General features: G+C 38.9%; 1 protein-coding gene across 3 annotated transcripts in view; it reads right to left on the bottom strand.

The window, feature by feature from the left end:
* The window catches only part of Me3 (malic enzyme 3), a 198,556-nt gene that overhangs the window by 128,465 nt on the left and 44,265 nt on the right, over positions 1 to 25,826 (bottom strand). Inside the window, exon 1 of one of the 3 annotated variants that reach the window (XM_046439342.2) lies at positions 13,222 to 15,747. The exons of the other annotated variants lie outside the window; for them this stretch is intronic. Within the exon in view, the coding sequence (XP_046295298.1) occupies positions 13,222 to 13,227 (6 nt within the window). The 5' untranslated portion in view covers positions 13,228 to 15,747. Of the gene's footprint in view, positions 1 to 13,221; positions 15,748 to 25,826 lie in introns of those variants that run through there. 3 annotated transcript variants of the gene reach the window in all.

The raw sequence follows: 25,826 nt of genomic DNA, 5'->3' as shown, positions 1-25,826 counted from the left end.
ATGAAGGAAATCCTATGATATGGAACAATATGGATGAGCCCCGAGGACATTATGCTCAACAAAATGAGTCAGTAACAGAAACATAAATATAGGTATGGAATACTTGAAGGATCTCATGTAGTCAAGCTTACAGAAGCAAAGAATAGAATGGTGGTTGTCAGGGACTGCAGAGAAGGTAAAATGAGGAGTTGCTAATCAATAGGTGTAAAATTTCAGTTACACACAACGAAAAAATTCTAGAGATGTGCCGTACAATATAGTGTCTATAATAACATCCGGCATTGTACACTTGAAATTTGCTAAGAGAGTAGATCTCATGTTGAGTGTTCTTTCAATAATAATAATAATAATAATAATAATAATAATAAAAATTCTGTGATGAAGGCTAATAAAATATATTTAGATAAAATAACAATAACGACAAAGTTAATTAGGCCAAGTGGTTGCGGGGGTGGGGGGGTCCAGCAGAGAAACTTTTCCTTTCTTTTTTTAAAAAAAATATTTATTTTTTAATTGTAGTTGAACACAACACCTTTATTTTAGTTATTTATATGTGGTGCTGAGGGTTGAACCCAGGGCCTAGCACTCCTGCTGAGCCACAACCCCAGCCCCTAGCAGAGAAATTTTCCAGCTGGAGAAGAGACACCTTGCTTAAAGCTTTGGAAAAAGGAAGGAGCACAGACCAAACCAAGAGGTGCAGTGTGAGTGCGAACTTGCTGAGGATTGAGGCTTGAAACTTCAGAGAAATGGGAATTCTCTGAAAGTTTTAAACAGAAAATGCCTAATTAACTTTAGTTGCAGTAAAATAATTTTTGGAGGAGACTAAGAATGTGCTGATAAGTTAGGAGTTCCTTTCAATAGCCCAGGTGAGGGGTAATGGCAGCTTGCGCTAGGATGGCAGAACACAGATGGAGAGAAATAGGATAAGAGATGTATGGAGATATAAAATCACAGGATCTGGTGACAGATAAGACTTGGGGTTGAATGAGTCAAGGATTGCTGCCATCATAATTGGATGGATGGTGGTGGCATTCACTGAGATGGGACACTAATGATAAGAACTGGGATTATTTTGGGAGGGAGTAGAAGGAAAGAAACTTACCTCAAATTTTACTTTATATACATTGAGCTTGCCTTTGAGACATCAATTTGAAATACCACTTAGGCAGTAGACATCTATATGTCTGAATCTTAGGGTTAGAGAAATAATTTGATAATTGTTAGCAAAGGAATGGCCATTGAAACCATAGTGGGGACATGTTAATCTTTGGGGGGAGTTTAGAGTGAGCACTGAGCCCAAGTCTGAACTTTGAGAAACCCAGCATTTCAAGGTTAGACAGGCTGGTAAAGGAGACTGAGATGAAACAGCCACAAGGCAGACCCATAAGAAGGGTTGTCACCAGGTGATAAAAGAAGATAGTGTTTCAGGAAGGGAGTAGTGGATAACCCTGCTGAATTTCTCTGGAAGATCAGGATAACATGAGAACTGAAAACTTTCTATTGGATTTAGCAAAATTAAGTTACCAGGAAAAGATGATGCAGTTATACCAGAGTGATTTGAAGAAAGAGCAGAGGTTGAAGAAATAGAAATAGCAAATGCACATAAGTCAAGAAGTCTGGTTACTAAAGTTGCGTAGGTTAAGGTGGAGAGAACTAAGCTGGTTTAAATGCTAATAGGATGTGTCCTCAAGAGGGGAAGACACGGTGGCACATGCCTGTAATCCCAGTGGCTCAGGAGGATGAGGCAAGAGGATTGAGAGTTCAAAGCCAGCCTCAGCAAAAAGAAAGGTGCTAGGCAACTCAGGGAGACCCTGTCTCTAAATAAAATACAAAATAGGGCTTGGGATTTGGCTCAGTGGTCGAGTGCCCCTGAATTCAGTCCCTGGTATCCCCCAACCTCTCAAGAAATGAGGGAAACACATGGGCAAAAAGTTTAGGGTACTGTTAGGAAAAGTGGGAAGGATGGACTATGGAGCCCCGCTGGACTGGGTGGATAGGGATGATGGCTGCTTGGGCTGGACCACTATCTTGAGTTGAGAGACCATTTTGACCAAGCAGCACCTGTGGTCACAATGTGTTGTTAAAGTCACTCATTTATGACCTGGAGGAATTTCATATGTTGTTCAGGTCTAGGGTTTGACTGGGGAGTACTTGAGGAAAATTATTACAGTTGGGTGAGGCCAGTATTGGAAGAATCAGTCTTATTGATCCTGTAGTGACTCAGGATGATGGCAGGATTGGGATGGGGAAAATCAATCTGTTGGTACCTAAATCCTCAATGAATAAAAGAGGACAAAATGTCGGAATCTCTAAATAGCACAACTCTAAAAAGGAACAGAAATGCAAGTTCTGTTATGGCAGAAGTTGATGGGAAGTACAGTTCTAAATGTGACCTTGGGGAATGAAAGGAAACCTACCTGTGTCCTGACTTGGAGGGCCGAAGAGTGTGAAAAGAGAAACCACCTCCACGTGAGAGGGGTTTGGATGCAGCAATAAACTCAGGGTGCAGAGTGTGTTTTAGTTGATGGATGGAGTTAGGAGAACATTACGGAAGGGATTAAAGATAAACAGGAGAGTATTATTTTTCTGAAAAGTAGAGGGGAATGGAGTAGGGAATGGAAGGCTAGGCCAGGGACAAGGATGTACAGACGTGAAAGTCTGATAGAGAAATGGGTGCAAATAAAGGAGTTAGGGCCCGAGGAAGGGAGCTAATTGCATGGGGCTACAAAGGAGGTGGAATGGCCACCATTTACCATCATTTGAGTCAGCAAGCATCCCCCTCACAAAGCCAGAGAGAGACTAGGTGGTGCACACAATCATAACTATGGGAGAACAATGTCTCTCTCATTTACAAAGAAGACAGAACATGACTTGAGTTGTTCCTCCAACATTGGAAAAAAGGATTTCCTTCTGTTCTCTGTTTTACTGTCAAAAATGAGTGCCCCCAGGTTCAAACAGAAACAAGGGTTGTATGAAGTACATGGCTTAATGCTGTCTGCCTTAATGATTGTGTAGCTGTAAGAAGTGTCTCAACCTCTTAGAACCTCAATTTATTCATGTATAAAAAGGAGGTAATAATACTAATTCTTCAAGGTCATCAGGAGATCACCTGAGACCATTCATGGATTCATTCAACATACTTATTAAGTGTCTTCTGATGTGCCAGTTATTGTGCTCAGACCTGGGATATGACAGTGCATGAGATGGGAATGGTCTTGCCCTACTGGAGTTATAGACCAGAGGGTGAGAGAGACAATATCACAATTCATGGCCAGCATGACAGGAGGCCAGCACGACGGGAGGCCAGGCACCTGGTTCAGGCTACACCACGGTCACACATTTGTTCCCTTTCCTTTCTAAAGCTCTCTCAAAGTAATACAACAAGCACTGTTCACTAACACTTGTTAGTTAACTTATTTCAGAAATTTCCAGGGGCTCTCGCACTGTAGGTAGGAACAATATCAGGCCCACACAATGACAGATGGTGCACAGAGAAAACCATGACAAAGTGACTAAATTCATGTCCTACTGGGCTCCTAAGTCAAAGGAAACACAGTAGAAAAATGACAGCATCAAGTCACACATTTAAACCTCAAAACTTTTGGCTCACTGAAGCAGAAAGTGCAAACCATCAAGCTGCAGGGCAGGCAAGCCATTGTCCCAGGACTTGGGCAGTGTGGAGGCAAAACATGGCAGCCTCCAGTGGAGCCTGGAATGAGGCTACAGAGTGCAGATGCCTGACATTCTCCACAGCCCATCAGTCCACTCAAAAATGAAGGGCAGAAGAAAGCCTTCAATTCATTTAATTTCTGGTGAAAGAAGGCCTGGGTTTCCCTAAGATTTACTCATGAGTGACAACATTATTTAAAGACCACTGGGCACAATGCCCTCCTTAAATCCCCAGTGGCCTTGGACAAAAGAATCTGGCTGAGGAGCTGGTCCTGAGCATTGTGAGGGGAGGTGACAGCTGTGTGTCCACAACACTGGAGAGGGATTTCCTCCCCAGGCCTCCCTCGCCTCCCAGGGCTTGCTCTGTGCACTTAGCAGTGCTGGGGACAACAGAGGAGGTAAGGCCCCAGTGGGTGCAGAAGCTCTTAACAGAAAAGCTTCCTAAGTTATTCCTTTAGCAGCAACAGTGGGTGGTGACTAAAGCTCTTGTCTGGGAATTCAGTCAATCTTATTTTGGATACCGACTGGAGAATCCATTGCCCTCTCCTTTCTTGGTAGCTTCGCTGTCACCTGCCCAGCCCTGGAGCTCTAAAAATATTTGTCAGGTTTACTCCAAGTGTTTGTTTACAAGTCTGTGTCCCCATTTAGACTCTTGGCAGATCCTGTGCCTTGTTTATTTTTACTGTAGTGCCTGGCTTGTCATAGGAGCTGAATAAGATGGGGTGGGGAGAAAAGGAAGAGGGGGAGAGAGAGAGAGAGAGAGAGAGAGAGAGAGAGAGAGAGAGAGAGAGAGAGAGAGAGAAGGCAGGAAAAGAGTACAAATAAATGAACAAAACTGGCTCCAAGGTTGGACAAATTGATTAGGAGATGCCAATTTTGACTTCACAAATCTCGTAGGTCCTCAGACATTCCACAGGGTTCTCAGGTTGGGGGTGGGAAAAGGTGTGTCATGGTAACACACCTGTCTTCTTCTTCCACCTATGCTTTAACCCAGCTTTTATAATACATATCGGCTTATATACCAGATTCCTTATTTGTGATTTTGTTTGAATAAAAAATTTGTTTGCTTGTTTTGTTCTGTGTCTGAGAGAATTGTTCAAAAAAATATTGGGCTAGGTTTTTGTTTTTGTTTTTGTTTTTTGTACTTGTATTGCTTCAGCTTTTGACCATTGCTGGAAAATTTTCTGCATCTCTTCTTGGAAGGCTGCCAGAGCAATGATATGAATAAGGAACTTCACTTTTAACTGTATGCATGCTGCTTGGCATCCACATGTCCTGGTTTTGAAGTGTGTGGACCTTGTATGATGATCAAGTGTGCAGACCATCCTACAGTATGGGCCATCTACAAGGTAGCAGAGGAAATCCCATGACTTCCTTTACCTGCTTATTTCATGCCCACCCACTGAGCACCTGCTCTGCATGGGGCTCTGTGAGGCACTGGCAAATAGAGGTGGTAGGAGAAAGTGTTTTGTCCAGGAGCTCACATCCTAGTGAGGCGAGGTGAAGAAATTACAAGGTGATGTAATTCAAGATGCTGAGCAGCTCAGTCAGCAATGTACAAGTGCTGTGGGCAGTGGAATAGGAGAAATAACCTCCTTGAGGACTTGGGAGAGCGTAGGGAAGGCTTAGCAAAAAAGCAACACTAAAACTGGGTCCTATTCTTGGACAATTCTGCAAGACTGGAGACAGAAGGAAAGTGGACCGGCCTAGAGGCACCAGCCACAGGGCACCTCCTGGAAGAGGGGGTCTGGGGTGCTGGACCATCTGGGAGGTGCAGCTGACAAGGCCATGTATGTCAGGCAGGGAGGCTGGAGGTAGGTCAGACCAGATGGAAAGGATCCCTGGAAGCCTCACTAACCATCTGACTCTAGAGGCGCTGGGGAGCCTGTGAAGCTATTAAGGCATGGCTTCATGTACAATCTAAGGAAAGACTGATGACCCTGAAGGCAATGGGGAAGGAAGTCCAGCAGGCAAAGATGGCCCAATTTTCACTTAAATGAGTTCTTGACAGCTGCGGGAGGGGCAGAGGCTGGAGGCTGTGAGGCAGTAATAAGGCTGTTGCCAGAGTCCATGTGAAGGAAGAAGATTAGGGCAGGGCAGAGGAGACAGTGGAAAGAAGGGATAGATTCAGATTCCACGTCAGAGGGAGGGAAAGCAAGACATGATTCCTCCTTGTGTGTTGAGCGGTGGTGCAGGCTTTGGACGTTTCAAGCCCAGGAGACTGAGGCTGGTCCTTGTTTCTGTTTCTCAGCACTGCTCTGTGTCTGTGCTGGGGTACTGAGGGTCTCGAAGATGCTGTCTCTTTCCTGGGGGTGAGATTAGCTATCCCGGTACTAGAGGAGTTGTTGACATCAGTCCTCATGGTTCATAATGTAGCAATATGATTCTATTCTGATTCTCCATGGGCTTCCATATTGGGCTAAATTGTGTACCCTCAAAATTCATAAGTTGAAGTCCTCACCTCTCAGTATCTCAGAGTGTGACCATATTAGGATATAGAGTCTTAAAAAAGGTAATTAAGTTAAAATGGGTTGGTCTGTGTGACACAATCCAGTATGACTTTTGTCTTTATAAGAGGAAATTATGATTCAGACAACATAGAGGAATGAGCACATGAGGATGCACGTGATAAGGTGGCCACCTGCAAGCCAAGGAGAGAGATCTCAGAAGAAACCAAACTTGCTGGCACCTTGATCTTGGACTTCTAGCCTCTGGAGTTCACTATTATAAATTGTGTTGTGATGAGAAAATGAATTTCTCTTGTTTAAGCATGTGAAATTTTGTTGTGATAGCCTGAGTAAACCAATATACTCTCTGTGACTGAATCTCACCTGGGGTACCCGGCCTGGTCCAGGGGATAGAAGGATTCACCTGGGAATTGGGACCATGTTCCATGGTTGGTTTTTTTTTTTTAATTTTTAATTTTATTTTTCTTCAGATCATCCAGCTTCTCCACTGGCCTATTCCATCATTATTGTTTCAGGGTAGGTGAGATGGGCAGGTGAGCCAGGGGAATTCAGTCACTTAAACAAGAATGTGGCTGGGTTAATACGTTTAGGCTGCTGCTTTTTTTCTAAAGAGCAGTTTGTTAAAAATAAAACAACAAACAAACTCATGTGACTCAGTTTCTAGTACTAGCTTAGAGCCAGTTTCTTAGAGGGCTGGGTATTTTGGTTTTAACTGGAATGACTATTGAACTTTGTGGAGGAAATGCCACTTAAAAGAGTAATATACATAAATGAAATCCATCTTCAAGGAGGCAAAGGCCATCAAAAAGGTCAAGGGGACTTCATAAAACCTGCTTCCCTTTAACTGTGATGACTTCATTGTTACATCCAAAGAGAGAGAAGTGTGAGCCTGTGGCCTTAATTAGGTAAACATACAGTTGCTGTTTGGGAATCTCATTGTAAGCAGTGGGAAGACAGGATTTTCACAGACAATTGCTGGATGTGACTAGGTCTGTCTCCAGATCTAACCAGATTATCTAAGCATTGCTCCTTGAACCCGCAATAAAGGAACCTTTTAACCAGTTCCCCTCCAGATTTGGAGATGCCAGATGTTCCTTGTTTTTGGACAGCAACAACAGAAAGCACTGAAAGAGCACAATCTAAAATATCTAAGGAATCTTAGAGTAGTTTTGATTTGCATTTTTCTAATTACTAGAGATGTTGAACATTTTTTCATATATTTATTGATCGAATGTATATCTTCTTATGAGAAGTGTCTGTTCAGTTCTTTAGCGCATTTATTGATTGGGTTGCTTGTTTTTTTTTTTTTTTTTTGTTTGTTTGTTTGTTTTTTGAGTTTTTTTGTGTTAAGTTTTTTGAGTTCTTTATATATCCTGGAGATTAGTGCTCTGATGTGCATGTGGCAAAAATTTGCTCCCAAAAGGTAAGTTCTCTGTTTACCTCATTGATTATTTCTTTTGCTAAGAAGCTTTTTAGTTTGAATCCATCCCATTTATTAATTCTTGATTTTATTTCTTGCTCTTTAGGAGTCTTGTTAAGGAAGTCGGGGCCTAATCTGATGTGATGAAGATTTGGGCCTACTTTTTCCTCTATCAAAACTACTCTAAGATTTCACCTCATGCAATTATCTCAGAATGGCAATTATCAAGAATGCAGACAACAATAAATGTTGATGAGTATGTGGGGGAAAGGACACACTCATACATTGCTGATGGGACTGCAAATTGGTGCAACCAATCTGGAAAGCAGTATGGAGACTCTTAGAAAACTTGAAATGGAATCACCATTTGACACAACCATCCCACCCCTTGGTCTATGTCTGTGTCTGTGCTGGGGTACTAAGGACTTAAAAACAGCATACTATAGTAATGCAGTCACATCAATGTTTATAGCAGCTCAATTCACAATAGCTAAACTATGGAAGCAACCTAGATGCCCTTCAATAGTTGAATGGATAAAGAAATTGTGGTATATATACACAATGAACTATCACTCAGCATTAAAAGAGAATAAAATTATGGCATTTGTAGGTAAATGGATGGAGTTGGAGAATATCATGCTAAGTGAAGTAAGCCAATCCCAAACAAACCAAAGCCCAAATGTTCTCTCTGATAAGTGGATGCTGATCCATAATGGAGGGACATGGGGAAAATGGAGGAAATTTGATAGGGCAAAGGGGAGGGAGGGATGGGGAGTGGGCATGGGGGCAAGAAAGATGGTAGAATGAGATGGACATCATACCCTGTACACGTATGACTGCATATATGGTGTGACTCTACATCATGTACAACCAAAGAAATGAAAAGTTGTGCTGCAATTGGGTACAAGAAGTCAAAATGCATTCTGCTGTAATATATACCTAATTAAAATTAATTAATTAATTTAATAAAATGAAATATCCAAGGAAGTCCCCAATTCAGATGAGGAGTACATACTGCCTAGTCACTCCTCCGGAAAGGGATACAGTGAGGGGGAAAAGCACAGAGCTTAGGAGCCAAACAGACTTGAGTTTGAATTGGCTCCATTGGTTACTAAATATATGACCTTAAGACCACTAATCAACTTTCTGTTGCCCCCAGCTTCCTCATCTATATACCCAGTGTAACATTGACAGGGTGACACACAGGATTCAGTGTATGAAAAAAGATCAAAAGAACTGCACAGAGATGATGATGGTGGCTTGGTCAGCACTGCCAGGAAAATGACTCTCTTCTCTAGTTCATGGTTACCTTGACAAATGAATGTGGAGGATCAGCAACTACCCAACCTTCCTTCATGCACTCAGCAAAAATGAACAATCACCTCCACTACACCAGGCACTCACTACAAAACAGACAGACTCCTTCCTCCACGAACTGAAAGTGTCATTCCAAACCTGTTCGGGATTTTAAACATGTCACAGTAAGATCTGGTGATGCTTTGGCCACTCTCAGAGAGTGGCACCTGCCATAAGAGTAATAAGAACAGGAATAAAAGCTACCACTTTCTACTTTGGTTTTATGCTTCTTCAAACAACATTTTCACACATAACGTGGAAGCCCCACAGAGGCTTTGGAACCTCAACACACAACCAACAAGTGTGGTCTCCATCTCCCTAAGTTTAATAGGAACTTTGTAACATATTTCCCCCAAGTTTAAAATTGATATATGCTCATTACACACAAAAATTGAGAGGAAAAAATAAAATCACACCTTAAAGTCACCCAGAGACAGATCTTTGTACATTTTTGATCCATTTCCTTCAGTCTTTTTTCTATGCTTAAAAAAGTAGAAAATTTTTGTTTAAACAAAATGTCATATGCTTCTTTTTTTTTCACTGATAATGATCTGATTAGCATGTTTCTGCATACTAAAAATTCAGCTTATAACATTCTTAAAAACTGAAAAATAGTACAAATTATTATCTGATAATTCCCATTTTCTATATTATAATTATTTCCAGACCTTCACTATTATAAGTTATGTTTTTGATGAGCACACAGGAAACTTTGCAATTGTGATTTTTTTTTTAGGTTGAACCACTGTAAGTGGACTTAAGAGACTAATGACTCATTCATTCAGCAAATTCTTCATAAGCACCCACTAAGTGCTAGGCACCATTCCAAATTGGCAATATAGCAGAAAGCAAAAAAGTGAAAAACCAATGAAATATTTCTGCTTTCATGAAGCTTACATTCTGGAGAGATGTAAATGATTTTAAGTCCCTCAGGGTGTTGCCAAAACATTTTCAGTAAGACCAGAGTAATTTACAACTCCTCTATCAGCACATAAGTAGCCATCTTGCTACATTTTCATCAAGTTTGCAATTAATTTTTTTTCTATCTTCATAAATATAATGGCGATGTTGTTGTCCATAAGAATTTCCCCCCTTCCCTCTCTACTCCTATGTATTCACCTACTCACAAAACACAAGTAAATTGAAGAGATGCTTGAATTCTCATCCAAAGTGTGCTCTCCAAATGTCAAGTTTCAAAGACTTTTTAATCTCTCTAGTGAGGAACAATCTCAGCCCCACAGCAGGAAGGACAACAGAGGAATCACCTCCTATACCCTGCTACCATAGTCCCCAAAAGTAGCAGGAGATCATGATGACAAAAAGTCAGCAGTGAGCTTCTCCACCCAAATGCCAGATTTCTTAGGGGGGTTAGGCAGGCCAAGCCAGGTGGTCTCTGCAGGGGTCATGAAGTTGGGGTCAATGAGGCTCTCCCATGAACACATTTGGTGAGGTAAAGAACTGAACAATAGAGGGAATTTGGTGCATTTCCATAGAGGTCTTAGGAGGATACTGAGGACTTTGACGTAGGCTTATAATGAAAGGGCTACATATATAAAAATGCAATTTATATTATATATAGGGAAATATATAAAAAGAAGTAAACAAAATAATAAAAAATGAGCAAAGTTAAAATAAGAAATATATGCACAAAATTATCATGAGTATAATATTTTCAAAGTGTTAGAAACTTACAGAATACTCATTTATTTATTTATTTTTAATTTGTTCTAATTAGTTATATGTGACAGTAGAATGCATTCTGACATATCATACATACATGTACTATTACTTCTCATTCTTCTGGTTGTACATGATGTAGAATCACACTGGTTGTGTAATTATATCTGTACGTAGGACAATATTGTCTGATGCATTCTACTCCTATACCCCCCTCCCCTCCCTTTATTTTCCCCTGCCTAATCCAAACTACCTTCTATTTTTCTCTAGCAGCCCCCTGCCACATTGGCATATCAGAGAAAACATTTGGTCTTTGGGATTGGCTTATTTTGATTAGCATGATAATCTCCAGCTCCATCCACTTACCTGAAAATGCTATAATTTAATTCTTCTTTAAGGCTGAATAATATTCCATTGTGTATATATACCACATTTTCTTTATTATCCATTCATCTGTGGAAAGGCTTCTAGGTTGGTTCCATAGTTTGGCTATTGTGAATTGAGCTGTCACAAACATGGATGTGGCTGCATCACTGTAGTATGCTGATTTTAAGTCCTTTGGGTATAAACTGAACAGTGGGATAACTGGGTCAAATGGTGATTCCATTCCAAGTTTTCTAAGGAATATCCATACTGCTTTCCACAGTGGTTGCACCAATTTGTGGGTCCCTCCAGCAATGTATGAAAGAACATTTTTCCCTACCTCCTTGCCAACAATTATTATTGCTTGTATTCTTAACAATTGCCATTCTGACTAGAGTGAGATGAAATCTTAGTTTTGATGTGCATTTCTCTAATTGCTAGAGATGTTGAACATTTTTTCATATATTTATTGCTCAATCACATTTTTTCTTTTTTTTCTTTTATTTATTTATTTATTTTATTGTTGGTTGTTCAAAACATTACATAGTTCTTGATATATCATCTTTCACACTTTGCTTCAAGTGGGTTATGAACTCCCATTTTTAGCCCGTATACAGATTGCAGAATCACATCAATTACATTTTTTCTTCTGTGAAGTATCTGTTCAGTTCCTCTTCCTATTTATTAAGTGGGTTATTATTTTTTTTTTTTTGGTGTTGAGTTTTTTGATTTCATTATATATCCTGGAGATTAATGCTTTATCTGAGGTACAGGTGGTAAAGATTTTCTCCCATTCTGTAGGCTCTCTCTCTCTTCATGTTATTGATTGTTCCCTTTACTGAGGAGAAGCTTTTTAGTTTGAATCCATCTCATTTATTGATTCTGGATTTTACTTTGTATGCTTCAGGAGCCTTGTTAAGAAGTCAGTTCCTAAGCCAATGTGGTGACGATTTGGGCCTACTTTTTCTTCTATTAGGTACAGGGTTTCTTTTCTAGTGCCTAAGTCTTTGATCCATTTTGAGTTGCTGAATACTCATTTATTTTAAAAATATCTATGTATGTGTGTGTCTATCTATCTATCTACACAAACATGCCTTAGTATATATGAGGCACTGTTTTAAGCATTTTCAACTTATGAATAGATACCATTGTTGTCTCCCCTAGATAGATGAAGAAATTGAACATAGAGAATAAAGTACTTGTAAAGTCAGGATTTAACCCCAATTAGTCTCCCTTTAGAGTCTACCCTTAAACACTATCATAAAAAAAAGAGAAACTGATAATTTGGTATAGTAACTTCTGTGGGTCAACAGGTCAGATCAAGAGAGATGTATCTAATGACTTCTATGAAACAGGCACTGTTGTGGCCCAACATCATCAAGACCATGAATGGGAGGGCTAGGAAATTAAATCTGGCTTAAGATCTATCTGGACTCAAGTACACTCTTTCTACTACACCCTGCTTAAAGGAAAAGGTTTTCTCACTTGTGGTGAAGTGCATGGGGCATAGTTTGCCCAGGCCTCAATATTCTTTGAACAAAAGGCCACAGCGGGAAGAGAAGCTCCCAGTGTGTTGTGTTTAGGGGGACCATTATGTTGAATGGCACCTTCAAGTGCTCCCTCCCTGCACCATGCCCCAGACACTTTAATATGGTCCAGGTGGTTCAGAGTTTACCTTTTGGATTCAGAGGCCTCCATGCAACAAATAACAGTCTTTAAGGATTTTAAGAAATGTTCTTACAATCTCAACCTTTGGCATTAGAATCTGCTGAACCTCCAGTTATTGAAAATTCTTTTATATTTTTCCCTTGATAATTCACACTGTACTTCAGACTGCTTTGATAGCTCCCTTAACAGTTGCCTTCATATTTCAAACCTATGAAATGACATATTTGAAGGGATTATTCATTTTTTTCCAATGGAAAGCACATATACCCCATAATGCTTTAATAATACTAACCAGATGGATTGAGAGGACTTTGACAAGGAGTTTCTTTAGTTAATTTGAGAACATACTGAATTTTAGTCTCTTTTGACCATTGAAAAAATGGGCAGAAGAAAAAGTGCTCCATAAATTTCCTGCTTATGCAATTTTAATACTTTCATCATGCTCAGATGAATATATTTAAAGCTAAATCTCCCCTTCTTCCATTTTGAAAGTAGAGGTTTCAGGATTTATTCAGGAAAGCCCAAGAAAATATTTACTTATACAGACTAGTTACCCCTAAATAATTCCCACTCAAAATAGAAGGAGAAGAAGAAAAATACCTCCATTCAGTGCTCATGCTGGTGTCTTTCTCCATTACCCTCAAAGAGTCCAAGAGCCTTCAAGACAATTTCTTCTTCATGTAAAGTCATAAGTTGCCAGGACCAGAAGGGACCTTAAAGATAATATGGTCTACATTTTTCATGTTCTAGATGAAGAAACAAAGAATTTCAGATTTGGCAAAGGTCATGTAAGTAAGAAATGACAGAGTTTAGCCTTGATCCCCATTCTGTGTAATGTCCACTGATTATATAACTTTGCCTCTTTTCTGCTCTGCTTTCCTGTCTTTTTCTTACTTTTTCCACTTCCTTTGATAGACCAGGTCTTGTGTGGTGATGGGACAGGCCAAACCAGAGCAGGCCAGATTGTGAACAGCAAAGTTACAGGCAATAGAGGGAAGGTCTGGTAACTGAGAGCCAGAAAAGGTCTTTTCACAGAGTCTGTATACTATATTTAGATCAGAGAATTTGACATCAGATCATAGAAGTGCTGCCAACAGATCAAGTAAGCAAAGGGTAAGAGAAACAACTGAAATTGCATTTCAGTGTAGGACTCTTCATCATAAGAACTGAAGTACATATGCACAAAACTCAACTCAAAGTGGATTAAGTACTTAGGAATTAGACCAGGGACCCTACACCTAATAGAAGAAAAAGTAGGCCCAAATCTTCATCATGTTGGATTAGGCCCTGACTTTCTTAACAAGAATCCTAAAGAGCAAGAAATAAAATCAAGAATCAATAAATGGGATGGATTTAAACTAAAAAGCTTCTCTCAGCAAAAGAAACAATCAATGAGGTGAAGAGAGAGCCTATAGAATGGGAGCAAATTTTTACCACACGCACATCAGATAGAGCACTAATCTCCAGTGCTCTATCAAAAACTTAACACCAAACAAACAATCAAACAACCTAGTCAATAAATGGGCTAAGAAACTGAACAGACACTTGTCAGAAGAAGATATACAATTGATCAACAAATATATAAAAAATGTTCAACATCTCTAGTAATTAGAGAAATGCAAGTCAAAACTACGCTGAGATTTCATCTCATCCCAGTCCGAATGGAATTATCAAGAATACAAGCAATAATAAATGTTGGTGAAGATGTGGGGGCAAAGGCACACTCATATATTGCTGGTGGGACTGAAAATTGGTGCAACCAATCTAGGAAGCAATATGAAGATTCTTTAGAAAATTTAGAATGGAACTACCATTTGACCTAGCTATCCCACTCTTCAGTCTATACCCAAAGGACTTAAAAACAGTATACTACAGTGACACAGCCATATCAATGTTTATAGCAGCACCACTCACAATAGCTAAACTGTGGAATAAAACTAGATGCCATTCAATAAATGAGTGGATAAAGAAACTGTGGTATATATATACACAATGGACTATTATTCAGCATTAAAAGAGAATAAAATTTTGGCATTTGAGTTAAATGGATAGAGTTGGAAAATATCAAGTTAAGCAAAGTAAGTCAATCTCCAAAACCCAGAGGCCAAATGTTTTCTCTGATAAGTGGATGCTAATCCATAATGGGGGAAAGCATGGGATGAGCGGAGGAATCTTGGTAGGGGAAAAAGGGAGGGAGGGGAGGAGAGGGGTTATGTGGATAAGAAAGATGCTATAATGAGATTGACATCATTACCCTAGGTACATGTATGATTGCATAAACATTATGACTCTATGAACAACCAGAGAAGTGAAAAATTGTGCTTCACTTGTGTACAATGAATCAAAGCGCTTCCTGCTGTCATGAATAACTTATTAGAGCTAAGAAAACAAAACAAACAAACAAACAAACAAAAAAACTGAGGTACAGAACCAAGGCAGAGACATGGCCAGATGGACCCAGAGGAGCTGAAATCAAAATATGGAGCTCAGTTCCAAGGAACAAGTTTACAAGGCCAGGTACAACTAGCAGTGAACTTCTGGCCTAGAGTTCCTTCAACTATCCCCAAACAGTGTAGAAGAGACAATAGCTATCTAAATAAATTCACATACTTCCATGTATTTCCATATATGCTTTGTGGATAGATTGGGGCCATGTGACTAATCAAAGGAATGAAGGGAAGTAGCAACCATGAGAGCCACATACTTTTTGTTGGGAGGGAAAGAAGACACTAGAAGTCCTAGAGAATAGATCTCTGTCAGCTCTTTGTCCACCCTACTTGAGCACTGTGATGAAGACGCTGGAATACATGCATGCTTAGACACAGCATGTTCATTTTACCTGAGGGCTTAATGACTACATGGAAAATGCCTTTGAGCAAGAAAGTATACCCTGCTACATAGGGGCTATCTGCTAGAAGAAAACAAGAACAAAGAAGGTTTCCCCATAAAACTAATGCTCTCTGTCTATTATAACTGCTTATTTTTTTGCAAGCAGGATAAATGTGGGGAATTTATAAATGGTAAATAGCAATCATATAAGCATGCTTAATCATAAATATATTTATATACATGTAAATTGATATCAATGTATTTACATCAATTTAAATCTATAACCCATTTAATCTTTCCAACACATGAATGAGGCAGATATTATTTCCATTTTTAGATCAGGAAACTGAATCACAGAGTGTGAGTGATCTGGAATACAAACCTCTAGATTAGAAATCACATCTTAATAAGTAGTTAGAAAATTATTGCTAAATGTTTATATACTGGTACTGTAATTTAAACTGAATCAATTTATTATACTTACCTATATTTAAATTTAAAATCAATCATTTTAAAGTAAATAATTCAGTAGCATTTAGTGCAACTCACAATGCACTTACAATTTCAATTTAGTTCCAAAACACTTTTATTACCCTCCAAAGGAACTTTCTACTTAGTCATCAATTGCTTCCTGATTCTTATTTCCTAAGCTCTACGCAGCCCCCACCCCTTACCAACAATTAGTCTATTTTCTGTATCTACATATTTACTTATTCTGTATGTTTCACATGAATGGAATTGTATAATATGTAACCTTTTGTGTTTGGCTTCTTTCAGTTAGCACAATGTTTTTGAGGTCATCCATGTCATATCACTCACTAGTACTCCATTCACTTTTATGGTGAAGTAATATCCCCATATATACTACAGATTATTTATCTACTCATTCACCTGTTGATGGACATTTGGTCTGTTTATCCATCTGTTGATGGATAGGACCATAGGCCCAACTGTACCTGCAGGGTTTCTCATCTGCATCACTCGTTACCCATTGGAGCATTTGTACATGCTGTTATTCCACAGTTACAAGACTGAGTATGCTTCTGAGTCGTGAGGCCTTCAAGCTGAGAATCTGACCAGGTATTGGTCCTGGAAAGGATTTTAGAAGTGGTAGAAGAAATTACTCTGGGTGTAGAAGATTTTTTGGGTTCAGCTTTGCCTCCAACAGCTATGTGACTCTGGACCAGTCTCTCTGGGTCTCAGCTACCTATTAATTCAGAGGAACTCTGAGTCCCTTCTAGTCCTAACAATCAATGACTTGCATTTTCTCTGTGAAAATTACTTTTTGCTGAATTACATCAGAGTCAGTAGTCTCCAGTAATTGTTATTCATTGTTGCTGTCTATTTTAGGTTCTATTTAACTATATTATTTAAATCTTGGTAACAATTCTTTAAAATATATTTATTAAAAATCATGCCTACTTTATAGATGGAAGAGACAAGTAACTTCCCCAAGTCATATAGCCAAAGGGGAAAGACAATGACTGAAATTCAGGCAGTTGGACTCCAAAGACCTCTGTTCTTTTTCGAGTCTCTGTTTTTCAATGATTTTCTCTTCCTGATTTTATTTTCCCCTAATACAGACCTGTGGGTCTTCCAGAAAAGTTGTCTGTCCATAAAAATTGACTGTTTCTCCACTCCACCTATTTTTCCCAGAGCTTCTGAAGCCCACATACATCACTCCCATTGAAGTACCTGGGAATCAGATCCATGAGAGGAAAATTCACTTCTCCTCCTTCCCCAAGGCTACCTGAGCAGATAACAATATCACGTGACCCTCACATGATCAGTTTATCTACCCATTGATCTCTATTATCTTATGGGTTTGTTACAGTGATTCTATAAATTAGTTGAGGATTAATTTTACCAGTGAGGAGGCTGAGAGGTAACTTGCCCATGGTCATATACCTGGCTTATACCATTTTCTTCTGGGGCCTTTGATGAGCCGGGTTGAACTGGAGTTTGGGAAAATATCTCAGGAAAGTGCAAAAGTTTCTTTGTGGACAGCAAGGGGATGAGGGTGCTACTTACAGCCATACACACAAATGCCATTCAGAATATTAGCCCTGACCCTACAGAATCAATTGGTGGCCTATTTCAGGTGAAGCTATTTCAGGTAGCTTTGGGTACTCTCACAATCCATTATGCAGGCCTTCTTCTCTGTTCCATGAGCTTGAGAGTCCCCCAAAATATCTCAGACAACTCCAATGTTTGATTTTCACCAGATGCAGCTTAAGACTCATGTTCTCCTGTGGATATGGGAAAATCCTGCATCATACACTAGAAAGTGACCCACAGTTCAGTGCTGATGACTCTTCCAGTACATAGAAGTAGAGGGATTTCAGTGGAGTGACTCGGTGCCTTTGGTTGGATCACTGTTTTTGATTTGGAGGCCTTATGTTTGGAAAATCTGGCTTTGGATTAATTGATGCTTACTATTTCTGTCTTAATCAACCCCAATTCTTTTTCGAATCCAGGTGTCACAAGAAGAAGGAAATATAAATATGTGAGGTTGCTGTTTTCAGCAAATTCACTCTGCAATCAATGCCAAACCAGGCATTGCCCTAAAACCACTCTGTCACCAACAGCAAGAAAAGGAGATAGGGTTGCATTTCTTGGAAGCCAACAGCTTGATTTTCATTTTGGCACATTGTGGGGTTTGTTTTTGTTGCTGTTATTCTTGTTGTTCTGGAATGAAGGACAGGCTTATTTTCAGAGCTGGGTTTATGATTAAACTCAGCATTATTTCTTGAAACAACTTGCTAAATAAATTCTATTGACTTAATACATTCATAGCCATTAGAAACCTGTCCTCCCCAAGAGAGATCCTTGTAGAATACAAATGTAACTGTGCTACTCCTTATTTGGGATATTCTGACCACAAGTTTCTTTTTTAGCTTTAGTGGCTGGACTGGTCTCTATTATGGTAGGTAGATCCATGCCACACTGGCCATTAGATACTTTGAATATCATCCTTTCTTATTAACTTCTACTTCTACCCTTACCATTTTGAATGAACCAGGCTTTTTGGTCTTTTCATAGCTTCCCTTTGGAAACTCCCAACTTTCTCTAAGTCCTCTTAGCCTTCAATGCTCTCAAGTCTGAGAAATCTCCCTAGCCTCATCTTCTCCTCCTTTCCTCATCATGCACATTATTAACCATCCCTCCTCTCTGATTCCACAGAACTGTACACAAACCAATGAGTTGAGAGACATAGGTTTTTTTTTCCCCCCACTAAAGGGGCACATCTAAAAAGAGCTAAGTGAATATCATCAGAAAAAAAAGGCAAGCTAGGAAAGTAAGTCCTTCTAATAAGAGATTTATAGAATCTAAGAGTTGAAAGTTATTCCCATCTCCTTCTGTAGTATCCTCAATAGATTTTTTTTTAGCTTCAAAGCATGCATGTCCAGAGATACAGAAGCTAGTTTTTTTTTAAAACAAAGTGTGTGTGTGTGTGTGTGTGTGTGTACGTGCACGCACGCTCATGTGGGTTGTTTTGTTTTACATTGAGCAAAAGTTGATCTTAAAATAATCTCCACTTAATATGTCCTTGATCCGACTTCTAGAACCAAGCAAAATAAGTTTCCATACTAATTGATGATCCTTCAGATGTTTGAGAAAAGGCTCTCATCTGTCTTCTGTCCTTCTAAAAGACAATGAAGGTCCTGGAATCATTCTTTCTGTCCTGCTAGGAAAAGGATTATGCCAAATGTACCTATCAGGTATTTCCCAAGTGTCTAGCAGCAAGAAGTTGTTAGAGAGGGTAAATACATTTGTTACAGAATTAATTCCAGTACAAGAATAAGCAGTATATTGCTTAAGTAGAAGATTGCAACACAAAAGAAAACAGTCAAAAAACCTAGAAGGTATTTCTTAGGGAATGTTCCAAACATCTTGCAATGGATCCTGCAGATTAAAGTTCAGCTGCAGCTTATTATTTGTGAAGTATTATATCTATTTCTTGTAGAAGGACGAAGGGGCAGGCAAAAAATAATGAGTCCACCCACACTTGATAAATTTAGGAAAAATTCCTAGGAGGGGCCACTATGGGGAGCTGGAGATCATTCTGGAATGAAACCCAATTCTAGTAAAACTAAATATGCATGAGAAGAAAGCAGTCTGGGTAGTGTCAGAGTTGAGTTTGGAAAGTGATCTTGGAATTTTTCTCTGAGGATCCACTTACAATAGTGATGTTTTCAGGTTGGGGTTTTGCCTGGAGTCAGAGCAGCTGGACTCAAATACCCTCTAAGCTCCCTCTAGAGGTTGAGGTGTGTAGTTGCCAAAGGAGCTAGGGGACTTGGAAGCCTGCCCCCGTGTCCAGAGGGAAGTCTAGATGAATTATTGGTTCTCGAACAAAATCTGTTAGTTGAAAACATTAAAAGCAAAACAAAACTTCCCCATTCTGTAAATATAGCAAGGCTGAGATCAAATGCATTGTGAATGTACACTTGTATAAGAGAGGTAGTAAACTGGTAATAGTCTAAAACTTTAAATTAGATACTTTGATTATAACTGATTTGATTATAGCAGCAATTAATTTTAAAAAAATCATAACAACTTCCTGGATATGATGAATTCTAAAAAGGTACATTATCTTTTGGTTAGTATTTGGTAGAATAATGATCATCATTATAGCCACCAATTATTGAGTACTTTTTATGTGTCAGGTGCTGGATAAACACTTTACTTACATTTTTTCTCTTGTAATTTTCATAAACACCCTTTGAGATCAATTCTGTAATTAGCACTATTTTATAATCCATTTTGAATGAACCAGGCTCTTGGGTCTTCTCATTTAGAGAAGTTAAATCCTTTGTATGAGTTGATTTAGTTGTTGTAGTGATGCCAGGATTTGAAATCAGGCTTGTACTCTTAAGCACAAAACAATGTTTTCTCACTAGAGGAAACTGGATTCAGCAAGATTACTGAGTAGTCCCAGGAACACAACTTTCAAGTGACACGAAACTAGCAAGTGAATGAAAGTATATATGTGGTACCTGATCCATCACGGACATTCAATGAAAACCAGCTCCCTCCCCCTCTGTCAAAACAATGCTGACTACCTGTGTCTTAAGTGAGATTTCAATAGCATAAATACTCCTGAGGAGACAACCCAGTCCATTTAACGTTTGCATACTGTCACCTAGACCTGTATGCTGCCTTTATTGAGTGCTAAATGAATATTTGCCAGCTGGATCATAGAAAGATTAAATTCCACTAGGCCTGTCTTCAAGGAGCTTATGATCTGCTGGAAATGATAAAATTTGTGCACATAAACATACTCACACACACACACACACACACACACACACACACACACCCTAATATGATAGTCAGAAGAAAGTTAAAATATATTGAAAAATATATAAAGCAATTCCACATTTTCACATAAGACTGAAAGATTTGCCTATGTGCAAGAAAACATACAAGAATATTGATTGAAAATTTGTTTATAATACTGAAAATTGACAACACCTTAAATGTTCATCAACACAAGACTGGAAGAAATACATTTTAGTATACTGGCACAGTAAATGCTACACAATGATTAAAATAAGTGATCTAAAACTAAATGTATAATTTGGATGACTCTAAAAACACAATAGGCAAAAATGTATTGATGTTATACTTATAACACTAACTGTGTACAGAGCATTAACTTATGTGCTTGGCATGTCTTAATTAATTAATTTTTTCCTTGAAGCAACCTTTTGAGTATAGGAACCATCACTAAGTCCACCCCAGAAATGAGGAAATCTAATAAGGATACCTACATTTGATATAATTGCCAAAATGCTTAACCAAATGCAAATGTAGTACAATCATAAAAACAGGCACAGGAATCATTAAACACAAAATTTATGATAGTGATTACATTAGGGGTGATGAAAGGAAGGGACACGTGACCAGAGAGGTGAATAAAAGGGGCAACAAATGCATTTATACTGTTTCATTTCCTAAGCTAGATGGTTAGTGTATAGATATTTTTTCATTCATTATAATTTTTTTCTATATCTGAAATATTTCATAACTAAGAAAGTGATATATAAGCAGAAACTACATACCCTGAGGGCTCAAAGGAAGGAGACATGATGCCTAAGATTCCATGGAGGAAGGGGCATTTAAATTAAGCCTAAACATGATAGGTAGGATAACATGGAAATTCAACAAGTGTGGGAATCAGTGCACGCTCACCCGAGTGATGCTGCACACACAGGTGGAAGCTGCATTCAAGGCTCAGACTGTTAGAAAAGATTTCACTTTCCATTCCAAAACCACTGGCAGAGGAACTCAGATGTTGGATTTGGTGGCAACAATATCTACTCCGCTTTCTCTCTGTGTCCATAGCTGGGGACCCTTTTGCCTTTCTATGTTGAGTGACTACGAATTCATGAATCTGTTGGTATCTTGTTTTTTTTTTTTTTTTTAAGACTGTGGGTGGGTGAGGGGTATTATCTGCAACTCAATGGCAGATTGACTGTTGTGGAGGATCTGTCTTTACAAATATGAGTAATGACAGAATGAGTGTCTGCTTCTGAGTTTTGGGAGAATGATGAGAACTTGTTGTAACTTGAAACCTAGTCAGTGACTGGATGACAATAAATTGGTGTTATGAGTTTTGCTGAATAAAATAAACTCAACTGTTGGCCAGAAAGTCCAGGCACAGAGTATGATCACAGATAAACCGATTTTTGTGTAGCTTCAACATTGGGTCTGGGTGGCCCCAAACTGCCTCAAGCCAAGCTCACTTGTCCTGAATTTGGGTCTCAGTCTCTTCCCCCACCCTACTACCTACTCCTATGGGGACTTGCCATACTTGGAAACTCTTGCTGATCTATTCTTCACTGATTATTTGACTGCCTGTGATATGGATCAGAAAATCTGGGATGGCGTAACTCAGAGCCATTTCACCAGAACCCCTAGGAACAATAGTTGCTGCTCATTGGTTTCCCAAATGCACTGCAGAGAAACATCTGCTCATAAACACTTGTTTAATACAAATGAACATCTTCTATGGAAACAATCTAAGTGCCTGTTGAGGGATAAATGGATAGGGTATATATGTGTGTGTGTGTGTGTGTGTGTGTGTGTGTGTGTGTTTATATGTATACATATTATGTTTGTGTATGTGTATATGTATGTATGAATATCATTTAGCTCCAAAAAGAAGGAAATGCTACCATTTGTGACAATATGGATGAATCTGTAAGACATTGTGTAGAGTGAGCCAGATACAAAAAGACAAATAACTCATGATCTAACTTATAAGTAGAATGTAAAAAATTGAAACTCAAAAAAACAGGAGTAGAGTGATAATTGTCAGGGGGTGGGGCAGAAACTGAGGAGAAGGTCAAAGGGTACAAACTTTTAGTTATGAGTAAGCTCTGACAATCTAACATGAAGCAGGGTGACTACAGTTAATAAGTAATTTATACCTGAAATTTGCTAAGAGATTAGATCTTAAGTGATCTCATTTCCACCCCTTGCCAAAAAGGGAGGGACAGGTGACTATGAGAAGTGATAGATAAATTAATTATTTTGATTGTGATTACCATTTCACAATGTATACACATATGAAGTCATCATGTTGTAGACCTTATATATATATGATTTCTATTTGCCAATTATAAAGTTGGGGGAAGAAAAAAGAAGACTCCCTGGTTAGTGCTGCATTCAGAGGAAGTCTTCCTTTGTCAGGGAATGGAAACATGTAGAAGTCAAGTATGAAGACAGGGCCAGCTGTTGGCTCTTCCTGTGTTTCTACATGTCAGATCTTGGACTACCCACTCTCTAAACTTCAGTTTCCTCATCTGTTAAATGAGGGCAATAATGGCCTCCATCTCAACAGTTGCTGTGAGGATCAGGACAATATACCAACATCTATCATTGTGTGCCTAACCCATGCTCAGCACTTTGAGACAGGAGCTCACAATCTTCCCAGCATCTCTAAGAAGGAACTGGGGAAGAGAGGCCTTAAGTGATTTGCTCCAGTCATGTAGCTAATTGTGGAGCAGGAATTCAAACCCAGGCCTGCCTGGCTCCAAAGACCAGTACAGCTCTGGTAGCTGCAAAGCATTTTACAAATGCTATTATCAGTACTCTTCTAGAAATTATAAACTTCACTAGTTAAAAATCCTCTATTGAACTGATCTGATAGGATTAATTTAAATCCCAAATTCATGGGCTATGGGTACTTTTGCTTTAAGTCCAGGAACTCTTTGCTCCATGAGCACACTACACACTTTTTTTCCTTTCTGACTGTACTCTCAGTGGGCCAAGTAGACTTTAAAGGCCCCCCAAAGGAAAAACAGCCTTCCTGGGGCACCCAGGTCTCCTGATCCCCAGGGAGTTCTTACTTCCTATCTTCTCTGCTTCTTGGTAATAATCACTAATAAGGTGCCTAAGGACTGTGTGTGTGTGTGTGTGTGTGTGTGTGTGTGTGTGTGTGGTCTCCCAAAGGTAAGTCCTCAAACCCCAAATATTCACCCCATTTGCCAAACACTTCCCTGAGCTAAGTGCTCTTGAAATTAAGCTTTTCAATATGTTCTTTGTATCCCTCTAACCTAAAAACAGGTCTAGTCACTTCTTTTATACTGTTTTTATTCTTATTATTGTATTAAATATTAAGGGTTTGGTATTCCCAGTTACATACCACTTCCTATTTCAACTAAATTGAGTTACTTCATAAAATGTCTAAAATGCTAAATCATGTAACATGTGGCCACAAGAGGACTTCTAGGATTTTTCACTGTAAGTATACACCCATCCTAATAGAACCAAACTCTCTCTCTCTCTCTCTCTCTCTCTCTCTCTCTCTATATATATATATATATATATATATATATATATATATATATATATATATAATCCCCAACAATGAAAAGGCAAGAGCTATGGAATCCCCAACATGAAAAGGCAAGAGCTATGGCCAGGACATGCTTTTCTGAATTTCTGGAAACAAAATAAATTTATGAACTATTCTTCCACATGACTAAATGTTAATGAGCTTCTGGTTACATTTGGACCCTACACACATATTTTAGGGCCACAATTTGAGAAGCTATCACCTCTGGGTCATTGAAAGAGTGGTATTTTAGAGCTGGAGGTGACCTGATAAATCATTTAGTAAAGGATTCTCAAATTCCTGGTGAAACTGATTAGTCAAAAACAAGGGATTGACTGGTCAAAAACAAAGCACCACTCATGTTCTATCCATTGCCAACCTACTACATGAGCAACTATGTCAAGCACTTTACACACATTAACTTATTTTTTCCCTTCCCCAAATCTCACACGGTAGATACTGCTATTGTTCCCATTTTATAGATGAATAAACAGAGGCATACAGAGTTAAATGAACTGCACAAGGTTCAAATCCTGATAGGAGCACTCCACTTGCTCACTTTTTCATAGTGCCTCTTGAATGAGGCACAAATAGAACCCTGAGGTGGGGATGACTCAGTGCAGATCACAGAGCTAGAAAGAATCCACTTGGGTCTGAGTCTGCATTTGACTTTGCAGGGCTGTGGCAGCAGAGCAGTGTGTACAAGTGCACAGACTGTTGGTGGCAGTATGAGGTCTTGCAGCACCTCTTCCTCTTCTCTACTCCCCTAGTCAGAACATGTTAGCATCCAGACCCTGACAGGTGTCTTGGGGTTGGGACAGAATGAAGCCCTAATTCATGGATCTGACTCTCAAGGATTCTCTTGTATCACCACCTCCTGGAGTCACAAAATATCCTTGCAGTGGTTTAAGAGCATACTCCTTTGAGAAAATTTTTACAAACAACAAAAAAGAAAACACAAACATCTTAACCTCATGGAATGTATGGAAACGTAGAAGAAAGTAAAATTTATAATCTGGCCACCCAAGGTTAATCACTACTGACATTTTGTTACATGTTCCTCTAGTCACTTTTGGACAATGTGGGTATTGTTAGCCATGACTAAAAAGAATGCAATGTTATATCCTGCTTTTCCCACTAAATATTGTCTATATTTTGATCTACCTTTTGTAAATATCTTTTAAAAGCTTGATAACATACCATTATGCACATATGCTATAATTTTCTTAAACATTCCTCTGGTTAGCATTTATGCTATTTTAAATGTTTCATTATCATAACTAACAGTATAAATTTTTTCCATGAAAAATACCTTTTGTGATATTTACTTGTTTTTTCTTGGAAAGATTTTCAGCATGAAAGTACTGGAACTTATCTTCACATGGTGACATTAAGTTTCAAGCTGTTAATTGTCATTATGGAAATTGGCAAGTTATCATGGGATTTTAAAATGCATTTTCTTTTCAAGAACTATTGTTTTCTGAATTGTACCAGAGGTCTAGTCCTTTGTTAGAATGGGAAATAAGATGGC

This window comes from Marmota monax, unplaced genomic scaffold (assembly GCF_021218885.2).
Source record: "Marmota monax isolate L192 unplaced genomic scaffold, Marmota_monax_Labrador192_F-V1.1 WCK01_AAM20220418_F8-fsc00096, whole genome shotgun sequence".
Taxonomy (NCBI): domain Eukaryota; kingdom Metazoa; phylum Chordata; class Mammalia; order Rodentia; family Sciuridae; genus Marmota; species Marmota monax.
The sequence above is the reverse complement of the archived record's forward strand: the minus strand, read 5'-3'. Positions and strand labels throughout refer to the sequence as shown.